Here is an 18,290-nt window from a genome sequence, read left to right as displayed (position 1 = left end):
CCCAAAATCGAGGGTGAGCTAAGCCCACCGACATCAGGGGATTATCTACTGCATTCTGGAATGCTGTAGATAAGCACCCGATGTATCCTAAAAGATGAGAAAAAGAGGTTAGATTATACTCACCCACGGGCGGTCCGATCCGGTGGGTGTCGCGGTACGGCGCCTCCCATCTTCATCAGATGACGTCCTCTTCTGGTCTTCACGCTGTGGCTCCGGCGCACTTTGTCTGCCCTGTTGAGGGCAGAACAAAGTACTGCAGTGCGCAGGCGCCGGGCCTCTCTGACCTTTCCCGATGCCTGCGCACTGCAGTACTTTGCTCTGCCCTGAACAAGGCAGACAAAGTGCGCCGGAGCCACAGCGTGAAGACCAGAAGAGGACGTCATCTGATGAAGATGGGAGGCGCCGTACCGCGACACCCATCGGACCGGACCGCCCGCCCAGGTGAGTATAATCTAACCTCTTTTTCTCATCTTTTAGGATACATCGGGTGCTTATCTACAGCATTACAGAATGCTGTAGATAAGCCCCTGATGCTGGTGGGCTTAGCTCACCCTTGATTTTGGGGGTGACAGGTTCCCTTTAAGTGTTGTCCCATAAATAACCTATATTACCCTTATCATACGATAGGTGATAAATATGATTGCTGGGGTCCTACCACTGGAACTTCCACCAATCTCAAGAATGGGGGTCCTAAAGTTGCCTATAAAATGGAGCAGTAGTGAGCATGTGCAATCTCTGCTTCACTCACTACAGGAGTGGTGGTTGCACATGCTCACTACTCGCTTCATACAGTACACTTTGGGCACCTCGTTCTCGGGAACCATAGGAGTCTCAGAAGCCAATCCCACAGCTATCCTACATTTATCATGTATACTATTATTTATGGGGGGTTTTGTCGGCAATTAATATATACTTAGGGAAATCTATGCACATCTCTATTACAAGGCAGATAATAAATCTGCGTGAAGGAACAGTGCAGATATTTATTTGTAAGGTCCATTATCTGCTGTCCATCACACTTCTTTACTGGGCAAGCACCTTTTTACTTCTGACCTTTTCTCTGCACTTTTGCTGCTAATAGATCTGTACTGTGAATGACACAGTTAATTCCATATGAAAAAAAGAATAAGATCTGGTGTAATAAAAATGGTTGTAAGCTGCAGGTATTATACTGGTCATAAAGAAATCAATGGACCATCGTGTACTTGACCTTTTATGACCTGTTCTTTCATACTATTGCTTTTTGTTCATCAACCTTAATGCTTGATTTTCAATACAAAGGCTGAAAGCAGCAGTGCAAGATGTGGAGCAGTTAAAAGGGGAAAAAACACGATTAGAAAAGCACCTTGCGGAGCTACAGACAAAATCTGCTGAACTAGAGGAAGAGAAGTATGAAGCGGTTTCCAGAGTGCGAGATAGTCTACAGATAATAGAGGAAGCCAACCTACAGAAGGACCAGGTAAAACCATGCAATGTAGTCACTGACATAGTGTATCATTGATTGGACATTATTAACCCCAAGAACGTCGGTAATTGTAGGATAAAGCCATATAAACTGATCTGTAGGCAAAGCAACCTTATGGGTAAGATAGAAGCTGCAACGACATATTTCAGGAGTCCATCAACTCAAAAAGGTATTCATGGACATACTTTGCCACTTTAGCAGGTCCCAGGAGTACATCTTTTTATTCCTATGTAGATTGGTATTTGCTGTAGATGCCCCCAGTTTGCATCCACAAATTCTCTTCTACCTGATAGAGTAAGTTAAGGGAAAAATGTAAATACGCCAAGACAAGGACCAAATCTGGGCCAGGTGCTAAGCTGAGCAGAGCACTGAACTTTGCGTCCCAAATTTACAGATGTGTCTGGCTCCTAGTGCAGCTCAATGTGTTTGTTTGCATAGCAGATGTGTAAAGGAGCAGCCTTGTATTAAATCCAGCCAGATTAGTGTATGCTGTGATTTTTTTTTCCTTCCCACGTTGACCTGCAGTCCATGTAGAAAATTGCACATCTGCAGTAACACAGTCTAACATTGGACTAAAAATACATTTGTGTGAACATACCCAAAAGCGTAGGCACTTCAGAACTACCATACTTATTAACACCTCAATTTATAAAATTTACAGTTAACTCATAAATAACCTCACAAAACAAATCATATGTACTGTTAAATGCATAGGATTGATACATTAGTATATCGAGATAATATGTACAGGTGTTTCTCACAAAATTAGAATATAATCAAAAAGTTAATTTATTTCAGTTCTTCAATACAAAAAGTGAAACTCATGTATTATATAGAGTCATTACAAACAGAGTGATCTATTTAATCTGTTTATTTCTGTTAATGTTGATGATAATGGCTTACAGCCAATGAAAACCCAAAAGTCATTATCTTCAGTAAATCAAAATAATTAACAAAAAACGCCTGCAAAGGCTTTCTAAGCATTTAAAAAGGTTCCTTAGTCTGTTTCAGTAGGCTCCACAATCATGACAGATGTCCAGAAGGCAGTCATTGACGCAATCCACAAGGAGGGTAAGACACGAGTGGTCATTGCTAAAGAAGTTGGCTGTTCACAGAGTGCTGTATCCAAGCATATTAATGGAAAGTTGAAAGGAAACAGTGTGGTAGAAAGAGGTGCATAAGCAACCGGGATAACCGCAGCCTTGAAAGGATTCTAAAGAAAAGGCCATTCAAAAATTTTGGGGAGATTCACAAGGAGTGGACTGCTGCTGGAGTCATTGCTTCAAGAGCCACCACACAGAGACGTATCCAGGACATGGGCTACAAGTGTCACATTCCTTTTGTCAAGTCACTCATGACCAATAGACAACGCCAGAAGCATCTTACCTGGGCCAAGGAAAAAAATAACTACTATTGCTCAGTGGTCCAAGATGTTGTTTTCAGATGAAAGTAAATTTTGCTTTTCATTTGGAAATCAAGGTCCCAGGGCCTGGAGGAAGAGTGGAGAGGCACACAATCCAAGCTGCTTAAGGTCTAGTATGAAGTTTCCACAATCAGTGATAGTTTGGGGAGCCATGTCATCTGCTGATGTAGGTCCACTGTGCTTTATCAAGACCAAAGTCAGCGCTGCCGTCTACTAGGAAATTTTAGAGCACTTCACGCTTCCCTCTGCCAACAAGCTTTATGGAGATAGAAATTTCATTCTCCAGCAGGACTCAGTACCTGTCCACATTGCCAAAAGTACCAATACCTGGTTTAAAAACAACAGTATTACTGTGCTTGATTGGCCATCAAACTCGTCTGATCTTAACCCCATAGAGAATCCATGGCGTATTGACAAGAGAAAGATGAGAGACACCAGACCCAACAATGCAGACGAGCTGACTGCTGTTATCAAAGCAACCTGGGCTTCCATAACACCTCAGCAGTGCCACAGGCTGATCGCCTCCATGCCACGTTGCATTGATGCAGTAATTGATGCAAAAGGAGCCCTGACCAAGTATTGAGTGCATTTACTGACCCACCCAAGTATTGGGTGCATTTATTGAACAGAAATAAACACTGGAAATAGACTACTTTGTTTATAATGACTTTATATACTCGTGTATAAGTCAAGATTTTCAGCACATTTTTTTGTGCTGAAAATTCCCCCCTCGGCTTATTCACGAGTCATGGTCCAGAAAGCCGGAGGGGGAGGGGAGCAGCGGCAAGAGCGTCTCCACTCCCATAGGCGTGGAGTGCATATTCATTACCCTATTGAGCGGTACCACGTGACCGCTCAGCATGGGAATAGCTGCCGCACTGGGACAACTGGGATGCAGGGACGTGCAGTGAGCACGCGAGGAGGGTGAGTATGACGGGGGATGACAGGGGGGAGCCGAGCCGAGCCATGCATACAAGATGGGATGTGGGGGAGCCATGCATAAAAGTTGGGTCAGGGGAAAGCCATGCATACAACGAGGGGACCGGGGGAGCCATGCATACAATGGGGGGAGCCACACATAGCATGACAGGGATGAGGGGACAGTGCACACCCGGCTTATACTCGAGTCAATAAGCTTACCCAGTTTTCCGTGGCAAAATTAGGTGCCTCAGCTTATACTCGGGTCGGCTTAGGCCTCTTTCACACTTCAGTCGTTTGTCGTCAGTCACCTCCGACATCGTGACGGATCGACGGATCCGTCAAAAAGTTTTGAAAAACGGTTCCAACGGATCCGTTTTTGTGACGGATCAGTTATACTGATCCGTTAAAAAAACGGATCCGTCGGAACCGTTTCATCCGTTTTTGCATCCGTTGGATCCGTTTTTTGACGGATCCGTTTTTTAAAAGGGGAGGATCTCAATGTGATTGGCTACTGGAAACTACTGGAAAACTATATATACTGTGTATTTACATCACATCTTTGAAAGGGTTTATTAGAGAAAGTGGCAGCGATGGAGCAAGTACTGGCAAACATAGCGAACATATGTGCGGATTTTACTTTTGAGGCAAATCGGTTGGCAGTCATCGTTCGGGACAAGGAGGAGGAAAGACTGCGCATCCTGCAGCAGCAGCGGAAGGGAAGGCTGTGGATCCATCCCATCACAGCCCAACGCATGACCCGTGGTGTTTATTCAACACTTTACATTGAACTGAGAGAAAACCCTCAGAAGTTCTTCAACTATGTGAGGATGAAGGATGAAAATTTCGAAATCTTATTGGGTCATGTGGAAGACTGTATACGGAGACGAGACACCCAGATGCGTTTCTCCATATCACCAGCGGAGCGTCTCATGGTGACTATTCGGTAAGTTATTTATTTATTTATTTTTTTTAATTATTCTCATTCATCAGACTTATAACTGTAATGATGTTTTTTGAAGTTTTTATTAATTATTGTCTTTTCCTTTTGTTAACAGATTCCTTGCAACTGGAGAGTCGTTCTCATCGCTACATTTTCAGTTTAGGCTTGGGATATCCACCATCTCAGGGATCATCAGAGATACCTGCCGGGCACTGTGGGAGTGCTTACAAGCGGAATATATTCCAGAGCCATCACAGGAGAGGTGGCTGGAGATTGCACAAAATTTTCAACAAATATGCCAGTTCCCAAATTGTGTCGGCGCAGTTGATGGGAAACATATAAGGATCGTCAAACCTTCTGGCTCTGGATCAGAATTCTACAATTATAAGAAATACTTTTCAATTGTTTTGATGGCCATAGCCGACGCACACTGTAAGTTCATCGCTGTGGATATCGGTGCGTATGGACGCGCAAATGACTCACAGATTTTTAAAAGTTCACCAATGGGGCGTCGGTTGTACGGAGAGACATTTGATTTTCTGCCCCCTAGACCTCTCCCTGGAACCACCGGTCCACCGTTACCATTTGTTTGCGTTGGAGATGATGCCTTCCAGCTTTCCCCACATTTGCTTAAACCCTTTGGAAGTAGTGGACTGACCCAGAGGAAGAAAATTTTCAATTACCGTTTAACCAGAGCACGCAGAGTAGTGGAATGTGCTTTTGGCATCCTAACTGCCAAATGGAGAATTCTACTAACTGCCATTAAACTGCAGACTGAAACTGTCGATGATGTGAAGGCTTGCGTGGTACTTCACAATTTTGTTTTATCAAAAGAACATGTTTCCCTGGAGGATAATGTGTCAGAAAGCACCTTGCCGGACTACCACAACACAACTTTTCGCAGTCCAGTAGCAGTCTCCAGAATGCGGGACAATTTTGCAGACTACTTCATGTCTCCTGCAGGATCAGTTGACTGGCAGTATGAAATGGTGTAAAAAAAAAAATTTTTTCAAACTTGTAAAAATACCATTTTTTTGTTTGGTTAACCTTTCATTATTTTGTATATTTTGTACCGGTACCCTTTAAACATTTTGTAATGTTTACTATTACCATAACCTTGGTGGTTTTAATACAGTTTTTTTTTTTTTTTTTTTTTTAAAAGAGAGACAATAAAATTGTTTTTAAACCACAAAAAGTTTTATTTATTTACACAAATTTTTTAAAGGTTCTCATAATTTGGGGTGGAGATAGTAGCGGAGGGGCTGACAGGGCGGGCCACGTCGATAGGGGGGACAGGACATCACGGGGAGGAACAGAAGTGGAATGGGTGGTGAAAACACGAGGTTGGGAAGGGAGTTGAGGTACAGATGTGATTTGTGGGAGGTATGGTGAAGGTGTTGGTGGGTTTGGGAACGGTGAAGTTAAAGGGGAAGAATGGAAAGGGGAAGGTAGGAACTGGGAAATACTGAGGGGGGAAGAAAGGTATGGCGAAGGAGTAGAATTAGGATGGACGGGAGGAGGATGGACGGGAGGAGGATGGACGGGAGGAGGATGGACGGGAGGAGGATGGACGGGAGGAGGATGGACGGGAGGAGGATGGACGGGAGGAGGATGGACGGGAGGAGGATGGACGGGAGGAGGACGGACGGGAGGAGGACGGACGGGAGGATAGACGGCGACTTGAGAGGGGAAAGGTGTTGAAACATGAAGGGTGGGTGGAGGGGCTTGGGAAAATGCCTGCACTAGAGCAGTGTGGCAGCCTTGCATCACATGCATCTGCAGGTCAGGAGTTAGATTCTCCATGTGCCTGAGGACTGACTGAAAAAAGCAGTGTCTTGGTGACTGGTTTGCATCTGACTGCATCCTATCCAGACGACTGCTGAGTTCCAATATGCATTTGTGAAGCATATTGTAACCAGCAGACGTTTGCTCACCCAAAAGCTTGATGGCATTCTGGAAGGCTGCATTCAAATGCAAAAACTCCGGCGCATAGCTCCTTTCCTGACCTCTCTGGCGCTGCCGTCCTGACCCCAAAGGTGGTCTAGATGTTGCGGCAGTGTCAGAGGGGTGGGGTAAAGGGAACTCTAACTCATCACCTGCAGCTTCAAGTGACGAAGTCCACCCTGCTGCTCCAGCGCTGGTGGATTGGGCCGAGGGATTACACAAAAGGGAAGGTGCAGACACAGAAGGGTCGACGTGGTCCCCGGTGGCAGACCCCTGAGGGATCGCTCCAGAGGGGTGCAACTCTGATGCAGGCTCCCGAGTGCTGCAGAAAGTACTGTTAAAGAAGAAACAAAAATAAAAAATTAGTATCTTGATATTACAATTGCCCTTGCTGCCAAAAAAAATAGAAGGTTACACATTTTAACAGTTTGACTGAAAACTTGTGGTGTTGAATATTTACCTTCTGCTCAGCAGCGTCGACCGGAGGAACGACAGGGCTCTGGAATGTTTATACCTGCTCCTGTGTCCTCTAGATCCACTCGGGGACTGCATCTCCTTATTGAACTCCCTCTTGAAGCGATCCCTCAGTGACCGCCACCGCACGATTACCCTGTTACCTGGAAAGAGAAAGCAAAAATTAGTTACTATACAACACATTAAATCATGCTAACACACGAAAATGAACTGTGAATACTTACATGCTAGATCCTGGGCCCCAGCATCGAGTTCCTCCCAGTTATCAATGACAGCATTGCACACTTCCTCCCATAGCCGTCGGGTGACGTACTGGTCAGCATGGCGGCGGTCCGACATCTTCCATAGCGGCTCCCGACTTTGGACCGCTTGGATGAGGGTGTCCACATCTATGCCCTCCTCCTCTTCCTCATCCTGTTCGGGAGCACGCTGTGAAGCCTTTTTTAAAAAAAAAATAAAAAGGGAAAGATTATAACACATGAATTTTACAGTTTGCTAAACACCAAACCAAAAAAAGGAACTTACTCTTCGGTGACTGCCGCGCCTAGCATTCCGACGGCTATGGTAGGTGCTTTGAGAAACTCTACGTCGAGGCCCGGATTGTGAAGACTAATAAAAAAAAAATAAATACATAATAAATAAATTATGTGCTTGGATGGAGGCATATGTACTGTGTGTGTGCTGTGCTGAATGTTTGTGTAGTGTGTTTTATGTGAGGATCTGTCTCTGCAAAACTTACACTATGCGCTCCCGCTCCTCTCATTTCTCCACCCTGCCCGTCTCCTTCATGAAGCTCCTCTGCTTCATCTTCCTGTGAAAACAGAATAAATACATATAGGGTTCAAAAACATTAACAGAGATGTACCCAAAAAAATTTAGGAATAAAAAAAAAACCTCAGGTGCCTGACGATGTGAGGGGGGCTCTCAGATGAAGACATTCTGCCTGACTCTGTCTTGGTCCCTAGAATCTGCAAGTATAAAGAGAGTTATAAGCTACTATACAAAAGGATAGACGCAGCTTTTCGGGACTTTATACTTACATGTTTTCAAAACTTTGGGGGGTCTGCCTGCGTCGTCTTGGTCCCTAGTTCCTTGGTCCCTAGAATCTGCAAGTATAAAGACAGTTCTAAGCTACTATACAGTGGCGTAACTACAAAGTTATGGGCCCCGGTGCGAACTTCCAAATGGGGCCCCCCCGCCAAAATATTTTCCACCCAAATCCACATCCTGCCCATCCATCTCCGCATTCTGCCCATCCGACTCCGCATTCTGCCCATCCATCTCCACATTCTGCCCCTCTCTCCACATCTCACCAGAACAGCAGGAACACAAAATCTGCTGCAGGTTGATAACAGAGAACACGAGCAGCACACAACCAGGACTGAGCTGCTGAGAGCTGAAGGACCTGTGGTGACGTCATCGTCATGTGATCAGGAGGCGGAGCTGATAAATGCTGAAAGCCCTATGATAGTGATGACGTCACCACAGGATCTTCAGCTCTTTATTTCAGATCAGGCGTCGGCTGCATGTTGGTAAACCTACCCACCCCCTCGTCCAGAGACAGTTTCAACCTTATACAAAAAATTCCCTCATTCAAAGTTAAAATACCAATACCCAAAAATGCTAATTATGGTTACCCTAGTTATAACCAGCTAACATTTTGTATACCAAAGGTTTGCATTCTGCATTTATATATAGAACCTCAAACACCTTTATTGAATGTAGACCAGTTTTAAATTTATATTGAAATCATACTACGGACATTTTTTGTGTCATTTTTATTACAATTTTTTTTTCTTTTTCTTTTTTTTTGGTTGGAAAGTAGGAGCTACACTGCTCTTTATTTGAAATACCAGTACAGTATGTTAATGTATTAAAATTAATCACCAAAAAATGCAGAACATGCAGCATTTAGAAACATACATACACACACACACGTCACATCACAGCCATTAAAAATACCAGCACAGTATGAAAAATAAAAAACGTAAGGCAGGCAGGCGGTCTGGCACACATCACACGGCATACACACACACACGTCACACACGTCACATCACAGCCATTAAAAATACCAGCACAGTATGAAAAATAAAAACGTAAGGCAGGCAGGCGGTCTGGCACACATCACACGGCATACACACACACGCTGGATGGCAGTACTCACATAGCAGTCTCTGGCAGGGTCTCTCTTGCTAGCGGGTATGTCTCGCTGGCAGGGTATGTCTCGCTGGCAGGATCTCTCTCTCGCTGGCCGGATCTCTCTCTCGCTGGCAGGATCTCTCTCTCGCTGGCAGGATCTCTCTCTCGCTGGCAGGATCTCTCTCTCGCTGGCAGGATCTCTCTCTCGCTGGCAGGATGTCTCTCTCGCTGGCAGGATCTCTCTCTCGCTGGCAGGATGTCTCTCGCTGGCAGGATGTCTCTTGCTGTCTTGCTGGCAGAATCTGTGTTCTCTCTTGATGGCACATTGAAAAATGAGGCACACCTGTCCTGTTTATATAGTTTTGGGGTTGTCTAGGAAAAGTAGCAACTTTTTGGAGCATGCTCAGTTGAAAAAATGGATTGGGGCGACGGATCCGAAAAAAAACCGGATCGCGACGGATCCGTCGCCCATAGGCGCCCATTCTATAAAATAACGGACGCAACGGATCCGTCGCGGACCGTTAATTAGGCGGCGACAAAAAACGTTACAAAGTCCGTCGATGTCTAGACAACGTCCGCCAAATTTCGACGGATCCGTCGTATCACGGATAGAACGGATGGCCATCCGTTACAATCCGTCGCTAATGCAAGTCTATGGGGGAAAAAACGGATCCGTCGAAAAAAAAAACGGATCCGTTTTTTGAGGAAAATGGCGGTTTGAGACTGATGTCAAAAAACTGAAGTGTGAAAGAGGCCTTATACTCGAGTATATACGGTAATATGAGTTTCACTTTTTGTACTGAAGAACTGAAATAAATAAACTTTTTGATGATATGCTAATTTTGTGAGAAGCAGCTGTATGTTTACATTAGAACAAATGTCGTTTGCAGGTTTCTTTGCTCATTAGAACTTTATTTCTTTCCACCGTAGCATTGGAAAGAAATTTCCCCCATGAGAAATCTTGACTTTTCAGATCACTGTTTCTAAAAGCCTGTCATAGCTAAGGAAATGCGAGTTAAACAGACCATGATGAAGCATATTTTGCATTGGTAATTGCAGGACCTGTTTCTTAATCTATTTCATATAGACATTATGTCACTTTGTTTGTGCATTAGCTGATGCCTGCTGACACTCGGACGTTAATTAAATAATTAATGTGTTTCCTAGCATGGGATCTTATGTTAGTGTCACTCCAATTTACGTAATTGCTACCCAGTCTACTGTAGAACACCAGACTTTTGGCTCTCGTCCAATAGTAAATGAAACCTTCTTTGTTCAAGGGAGGTCAAAAATCGCAAGCTGCGGGAAGTTGGTTGCTGACCGAAGTTGTAGTCATATTTTTTTTCTTTAAATGTGCATATGTTAAATTGCAGCCTTGTCCTTTATTGCACGTAGTCCAACAGTTGCTATAGTGTGGTAGCTGAGAGAAGTGCTTCTATTGCGCCTTTACCTCCCAAATGTTATAGACAGCAAAGAGAGACCCGAAACGCTGTGTGCAATTTCTTAAAATAAATCCGTCAGTAGGATCAACCCTCCTAAGCTGTGTATATAAGCATGGAGGTCATAGAAAGTTGAATAAAATGATACCTGGATATCTGTGATCCAATGTTTTATTCTGGAGAAATTCACTTTTTTTTAATATGTAAATGAGCTGTTAAGATCTATGGGCCGGACATAGATCTCGCTGAGAATCTGCCGCCAAAGCTTATTCCAAATGAAAAGGGGGCATTACCAGTGTGAGAAAGGTACATTTGGAGTGGCAAGATGGATAAAATATGTAAGGTTGGCTGTGCTGCTGGAGTTATCCAATTCTTCAACAATGGTGATAATAAAAAGGTTTTTTATTCATAACGGTGTCTTTATCAAGTGACAAAAACAAATGTGCAAAACATGACAACATATGGGTTTTTAAAGGCCCAAAATGGATGCCAATAACCTATGGGAACGCCCACAGATTTGAGTAAACCAATTAGGAAGGGGAGGGAAGTCCAGATCAGGAGAGCAGACTGTCAGTCACTACATGTCTCACACTGGTAACTGCCCCTTTTATTCAGGGATGTGGAGTCAGTAAGCAACACTTTTGATCCTCAATTTCCCCAACTCCCAACTGGACGACTCCGACCCCACAGCACTGGTCACTACTGAGCATGTGCATAAAGTCCAGCACAGATTCATTTCAATTTCAACTAGAAGCTGAGATCCTTAGATCAGGAACAGACCAGACATTTACAGCACATCCTGCATGGTACTACTGTACCCAATGTATTACATATGTTAGGAGTCTGAGTCTGTCCATTTTATACTGACACCAACTCCATAGTCTTGCTTTCATTTGAAGTAAACTCTGGAGGCAGATTCTCAAGGAGATCTGTGTCCGCTGGCACATACATCTTAGCAGCTGATTTACCTACCGTATGTTTTGGATTATAAGACGCACTTTTTTCCCCCAAATTTGGGGGGAAAATGGGGGTGCATCTTATAATGCGGATATACCTTACCGATACCGTTGTTGCAGGCTGGAATGAGGGGGTGTCCGGTGGTGCTGTGGGTGCCCGGCCCTGCGGAGTGTTGTGCAGCCGTGCTGTGGGTGTCTCCGGTGCCGCTGCGGCTGTCTCTTGTGCTATGGAGGGATCTGCCGACATTTTGTGAAAAGCCAGAGCCCCCCGCAGTTCCATGGTTTCCTATGCGGTGGACTCCGGGAAAATAGCCGCCGGGCTGAGATCTCATCTGCCAAGATCTCCATCTGCGCATGCGCCGCCCCCGGCGGCCATTTTCCCTGAGTCCACCGCACAGGAAACCATGGAACTGCAGGGAGCTCTAGCCTTTCACAAAATGTCAGCAGAGTTCCCCCGCAGCATAGGAGACAGCGGCACCAGACACCCCCGCAGCACCGCCGGACACCCCCGCAGCACCGCCGGACACCCCCGCAGCACCACTGGGCACCCTGTAGCACCGCTGGACACCAGCAGCATAACCGGACACCCAAAATGGCGTGCTGCACATCGGAACGCCCACTCATCCCAGTCTGCGGCCTGCAACAATGTTCCACTCATGCCTCCTCCAGCAGCGACCCCGGGACCACGCTTCACCGCAACCACCACCCCCAGTAAGCAATAAGATACATGGATTATAAGAAGCATCACCATTTTATATATAAAAATGTTTTTCCTATTTTCTCCTCAAAATTTGGGGTGCGTCTTATAAACCGGAGCGTCCTATAATCCGAAAAATACGTTATTAAGGAAAGTGTGGATTTCTCTGGAATAAGACTTCAGATCACAGATATCAAGGTATCATTTTAATCAATGTTAAATGACCTGTACGCCCACATAGACTGCTAAGTAGTGTTGCTCCTTCTGACAGATTTCCTTTAAACCAAGCTGCAACCCTAATCCCAGCCAGTCCTTTTTGTACCAACACAGATAAATAGTGCCCTAAATGAAACTTTAATGTTTTTTCGTAAAACAATACACCTTTCATAACCTCCATAGAGTTTGATGCTCCCCCACGTAGTATGCCACAAAGATGCCCCACACATGCATACAGTGTGATGCAATATCCCTTACAGTGCCCCACACACATGTTGTATTTATTTATTATTATGCTTTGCTTATATAGCGCTATCCTATTCCGCAGCGCTTTACAGACATTATCATCACTGTCCCCAATGGGGCTCACAGTCTCAATTCCCTATCAGTATGTCTTTGGAGTGTGAGAGGAATTTGGAGAACCCAGAAGAAACCCACACAAACAGGGGGAGAACATACAGACTCCATGATACCCTCAGAGAGCATTCCCTCCCACAGTGCTCCTCGTGCGTTATATTGTCCCCATGGTATGATTTCTCCATGTGTCCACACAGTATGATACCCTCACAGAGCATTCCCTCCTAAAGTGCTCCTCATGAATTATATTGTCCCCATGGTATGATTTCTCCAAAGTGCCCCATACACGCACACAGTATGATACCCTCACAGAGGATTCCCTCCTACAGTGCTCCTCATGCATTATATTGTCACCATAGTATGATTCCTCCACAGTGCCCCATACACGCACACACTATGATACCCTCACAGAGGATTCCCTCCTACAGTGCTCCTCATGCTTTATATTGTCCACATGATATGATTCCTCCACAGTGCCCCATACACGCACACACTATGATACCCTCACAGAGGATTCCCTCCTACAGTGCTCCTCATGCATTATATTGTCCCCATAGTATGATTCCTCCACAGTGCCCCATACACTCACACACTATGATACCCTCACAGAGGATTCCCTCCTACAGTGCTCCTCATGCTTTATATTGGCCCCATGATATGATTCCTCCACAGTGCCCCATACACGCACACACTATGATACCCTCACAGAGCATTCTCTCCTACAGTGCTCCTCATGCGTTATATTGTCCCCATGGTATGATTTCTCCACAGTGTCCACACAGTATGATACCCTCACAGAGGATTCCCTCCTACAGTGCTCCTCATGCGTTATATTGTCCCCATGGTATGATTTCTCCACAGTGTCCACACAGTATGATACCCTCACAGAGGATTCCCTCCTACAGTGCTCCTCGTGAATTATATTGTCCCAATGGTATGATTTCTCCACAGTGCCCCATACACGCACACAGTATGATACCCTCACAGAGGATTCTCTCCTACAGTGCTCCTCATGCATTATATTGTCCCCATGGTATGATTTCTCCACAGTGTCCACACAGTATGATACCCTCACAGAGGATTCCCTCCTACAGTGCTCCTCATGCATTATATTGTCCCCATGGTATGATTTCTCCACAGTGCCCCATACACTCACACAGTATGATACCCTCACAGAGGATTCCCTCCTACAGTGCTCCTCATGCGTTATATTGTCCCCATGGTATGATTTCTCCACAGTGTCCACACAGTATGATACCCTCACAGAGCATTCCCTCCTACAGTGCTCCTCATGCGTTATATTGTCCCCATGGTATGATTTCTCCACAGTGTCCACACAGTATGATACCCTCACAGAGGATTCCCTCCTACAGTGCTCCTCATGCGTTATATTGTCCCCATGGTATGATTTCTCCACAGTGCCCCATACACTCACACAGTATGATACCCTCACAGAGGATTCCCTCCTACAGTGCTCCTCATGCGTTATATTGTCCCCATGGTATGATTTCTCCACAGTGTCCACACAGTATGATACCCTCACAGAGGATTCCCTCCTACAGTGCTCCTCATGCGTTATATTGTCCCCATGATATGATTCCTCCACAGTGCCCCACACTTTCATGCCCCCCACAATGTCTCCATAAATTATGAAGCCCCCATAGTTCCCCACCACACAGTATGAGGCCCCCAGAGTGCTCCCACTCATTATAGTGCACGCACATTTTATAACTGATAGCACTCTGCTTTTTCATTGTATTCACTGCATTGTTGAAATCTGAACATGCCACCGACCTCCCAGGACAGATTCCCAAATCCAGGAAAGTCCCACAGGATCCAATGAGTGATTGCCAGCCTTTCCTGTATGAGTGTGCACACTGAGATCGCAGTCACTGATAAGCCCTGCCTCCATGACTGCTGAGCCCAGACTGAGCAGAGTAGTTATACTAAGCCTTTCTAGGAAAAAAACATATTAATCTGGTCAGCTACTCCGGCTCTTTAACATGATGCTGGCTGATCAGCCGCGCTTAGTAACCCGATGTTTACCCTAGTTACCAGCGTAAAAGTAAAAAAAACAAACAGTACATGCTCACCTGCGCGTCTCCCAGCGTCTGCTTCCTGCTCTGACTGAGATCCGGCCCTAAAGTGAAAGTGAAAGCACAGCGGTGACGTCGCCGCTGTGCTGTTAGGGCCGGAGCTCAGTCAGTGTCAGGAAGCAGACGCTGGGAGACGCGCAGGTGAGTATGTACTGTTTGTTTTTTTTACTTTTACGCTGGTAACCAGGGTAAACATCGGGTTACTAAGCGCGGCCCTGCGCTTAGCAACCCGATGTTTACCCTGGTTACCCGGGGGCCTCGGCATCGTTGGTCGCTGGAGAGCGGTCTGTGTGACAGCTCTCCAGCGATCAAACAGCGACGCTGCAGCGATCGGCATCGTTGTCGCTATCGCTGCAGCGTCGCTTAATGTGACGGTACCTTTAGTGCCTGTCATGTTAAAAGGAATGAGTGTCCATGATTCCTACAAGGAGCTCAGATTGTAATGCCCATCCCCCACATGGTTTACAAGCTCTAGCAATGGAAAGCCCTTTTCAGAGCTTTATCCAGACAAGCACACTTTCGTAATAGCTTCTCGGCGTGGAGTAATCATTACTTCCCTGCATTTCTTCTTCAGCACAGTACATCCATAAGACTACTCTGATAAAACGATGGTTGTGCTTTATGTTGGGGTGTGGTGTAAGATTTGGTGTGTCTTATCACATGAATGTCCATGTCATTTCCAGGCACTTCTTCGAGAAAAGCAAAAGGAGGAAGAAATTCAAACTATGCAGCAGGCGATTTCTAAGATAATCCACGAAGCTGCTGCAAGAACAAGGAAAGAGGTAGCCATGTCTTCCCCAACATGTGTGACTTGTAGTGACGGGCGACTGCCCCGCCGTCCTGAAGCCTGCTCGTATCTGCCATGCTGCCGTCATGTAGTCTGCTTCTTGTAGCGTTCACATCAGGGATCTTGGCTCTAGTATCCTTCACAATGAGAGGGGGAAATACATTGTCAGCCCGATTCCGGAAGACACGAGCTCTCTACATCCCCGCAGTCTATGATGGCGCTGTATACATGATAGGTGTTAATGAGCGCTAAGTAAGCGTTATTGTAATTGCCTTAAATACAGCATTTCTAATCATTGAGAACAGTGAGGACTAACTGCTGGTTTAATCTGTATTTAATAAATGAATAGTACACGTAAAAATAAGAAAGGTTGTAATATATTTTATCAAAGAAGCCTGCTCTTTTCTCCTCCGGGACTGATCAGTCATTTTCAAAATTTTCAATTCAGCTGTATTCAGAAGACAGGTTTATACATCTCTAAGATTGGAGACGAGTTACTACTGATAAGATTCTTATTTTCATGTGTTCTACTGATTTATAGAATAAAAATGATAACAACGGTTACTCATTAAGGTTTAGGTTCCAGATCAGTCCTCCAAGCTCTACAAGGGACCGCGCGTCTTTATCCTACCGATCCATGGGGGTGACAGCTATATAGCCTATCCCCAAACAATTACTTTACATGTGTCAGAAGACATTCTTTTATGCCCGGTTTTTCATTTTATAGGCTTTTTTACAATTATACATGCACATTACACTGCACTTGGGAAAGAATAAGTCTTCTCAAACAGCATGCTTATGTTAGAGGACAGCCGGAGCGACCAGATCCGCCTATCAGTCACGCTACTGTTGACCTACATTATATGCAGTTTAAAGGGAATCTGTCAGCAGAATTCCATTCTATAAACTCTTAACACTGCTAAATAGGTGGCAACGAAACAAGTTGATATTTCCTTCTTTGCTTTCATAACTTAAACATAGCTAAAAAAAGAAAATGGTTTTCTTTTTCTACTTAAAGGGCTTGTGCCACGAACAAAAGTATATTTTAAGTAATAGATCTTTAAATAAAACACATCTTGAAATTGGATGTGGTTAAAAGAATCCTGAGATAATCTTGTAAATGTGCCCCAGTGTAATGGCTGTGTCTGACCATGTAGGAACTGGTCAGATATACCACAGCCACTGGCCAGGGGAGGAGGCAAAAGAGTGTACAGACATTACAGCAGGGGATTTCAGCCTATTCTTTAAATGGTTCAAAAACAGGCAGGGTAATGTTTTACTCCCAAACAGAATCCGCTGTGATCCCCTGCTATCCTGTCTGTATACTCTCTTTTGCTTCCTTCCCCGCCCAGGAGCTGTGGTATGATCAGACCACGTACCTGCACGGTCAGACACGGCCATTACACAGCAGTGGCACATTTATAAGATTATCTCAGCACAGGAACATTATTTTGAAACACATCCAATTATGGAGTTTATTTTTATTCCAAGATTTGTTGATTAAAATGCACTTTTGTTCTTGGCACAAATCCTTTAGTTATTAAAGGGCACATCCAGTACTTTGGATAGCTTATCAATACCCAAATGGTGAACGGGCACTGAATCAGCTGTTATCAGGTCTTTGGCACTGGATTTGCCAGTTGCGGCCAAAAGTTTTTAGACTGACAGTAATTTTGGTATTTAGTTTGCTGCTTTGGTGTTTTTTTTTTATCTTTTAGTCAGATGTTTCTTTGGTTACTGAAGTACAATTACAAGGCTGCGTGCCCACGATCAGGAATAGTAGTGTTTTGGATGCAATGTATTTTCGCTGCCTCCAAATCTCTACATTGTACAGTACAAGCAGAGTGGATGGGATTTATAGAAATCCCATGCCCACTGTACTTTTTTTTTAATGCTGCGTAAACTCACCTGCTGTGCGGGTTTTTCGAGCCTCCGCATGTAAATTTCTGTGGCGTAGAGCCGTAGATGCTAGTCTCCTGTGCGTATTTTCCCTAATAGACTGTCATTACATGCGGTTGTTTAGATACCGGATGTTTAGATACCGTGCTTTGTTCATGGCAGAAATTTGCAAAATTGTGAGTGAGCCCTCTGCCTTGGATGAAAAGCAACTTACACATGAATGGTCTCTGGATGCTTTACTCTTGGCATGACACATGACGCATGGTTGCGGTCATCTTTTCTTCTCCGAACAATCTTTCGTCTCGATGTCCCAAATAGTCTGAAGGGAGCTTTATCAGAGAAAATAACTTTGTAGGAAGTACAGGTATTTAACTGCAAAGGAATGGGGTAAAATTATTTTCTCTGATGAAGCCCCCTTCAGACTATTTGGGACACTTGGACGGAGGATTCTGCAAAGAAGAAAAGGTGAACGCCTCCATGAGTCCTGTGTCATGCCAACAGTAAAATATCCCAAGACTATTCATTCATGGGGTTGGT

General features: G+C 44.8%; 1 protein-coding gene and 1 long non-coding RNA gene across 2 annotated transcripts in view; one reads left to right on the top strand and one right to left on the bottom strand.

The window, feature by feature from the left end:
- SCLT1 (sodium channel and clathrin linker 1) overlaps positions 1-18,290 on the top strand; it is a 227,512-nt gene that overhangs the window by 88,331 nt on the left and 120,891 nt on the right. Inside the window, exons 13-14 of the mRNA XM_077279151.1 lie at positions 1,282-1,459; positions 15,751-15,849. Of these exons, the coding sequence (XP_077135266.1) occupies positions 1,282-1,459; positions 15,751-15,849 (277 nt within the window). The remainder of the gene's footprint in view (positions 1-1,281; positions 1,460-15,750; positions 15,850-18,290) is intronic.
- On the bottom strand, positions 7,241-8,314 carry LOC143777085 (uncharacterized). The gene is made up of 3 exons (XR_013215969.1): positions 7,693-8,314; positions 7,392-7,605; positions 7,241-7,310 (listed from the first exon to the last, which is right to left on the bottom strand). It is a non-coding gene; the product is annotated as an uncharacterized LOC143777085 (long non-coding RNA).

The sequence above is a fragment of the Ranitomeya variabilis genome, chromosome 1 (genome assembly GCF_051348905.1).
Source record: "Ranitomeya variabilis isolate aRanVar5 chromosome 1, aRanVar5.hap1, whole genome shotgun sequence".
NCBI lineage: Eukaryota > Metazoa > Chordata > Amphibia > Anura > Dendrobatidae > Ranitomeya > Ranitomeya variabilis.
The sequence above is the reverse complement of the archived record's forward strand: the minus strand, read 5'-3'. Positions and strand labels throughout refer to the sequence as shown.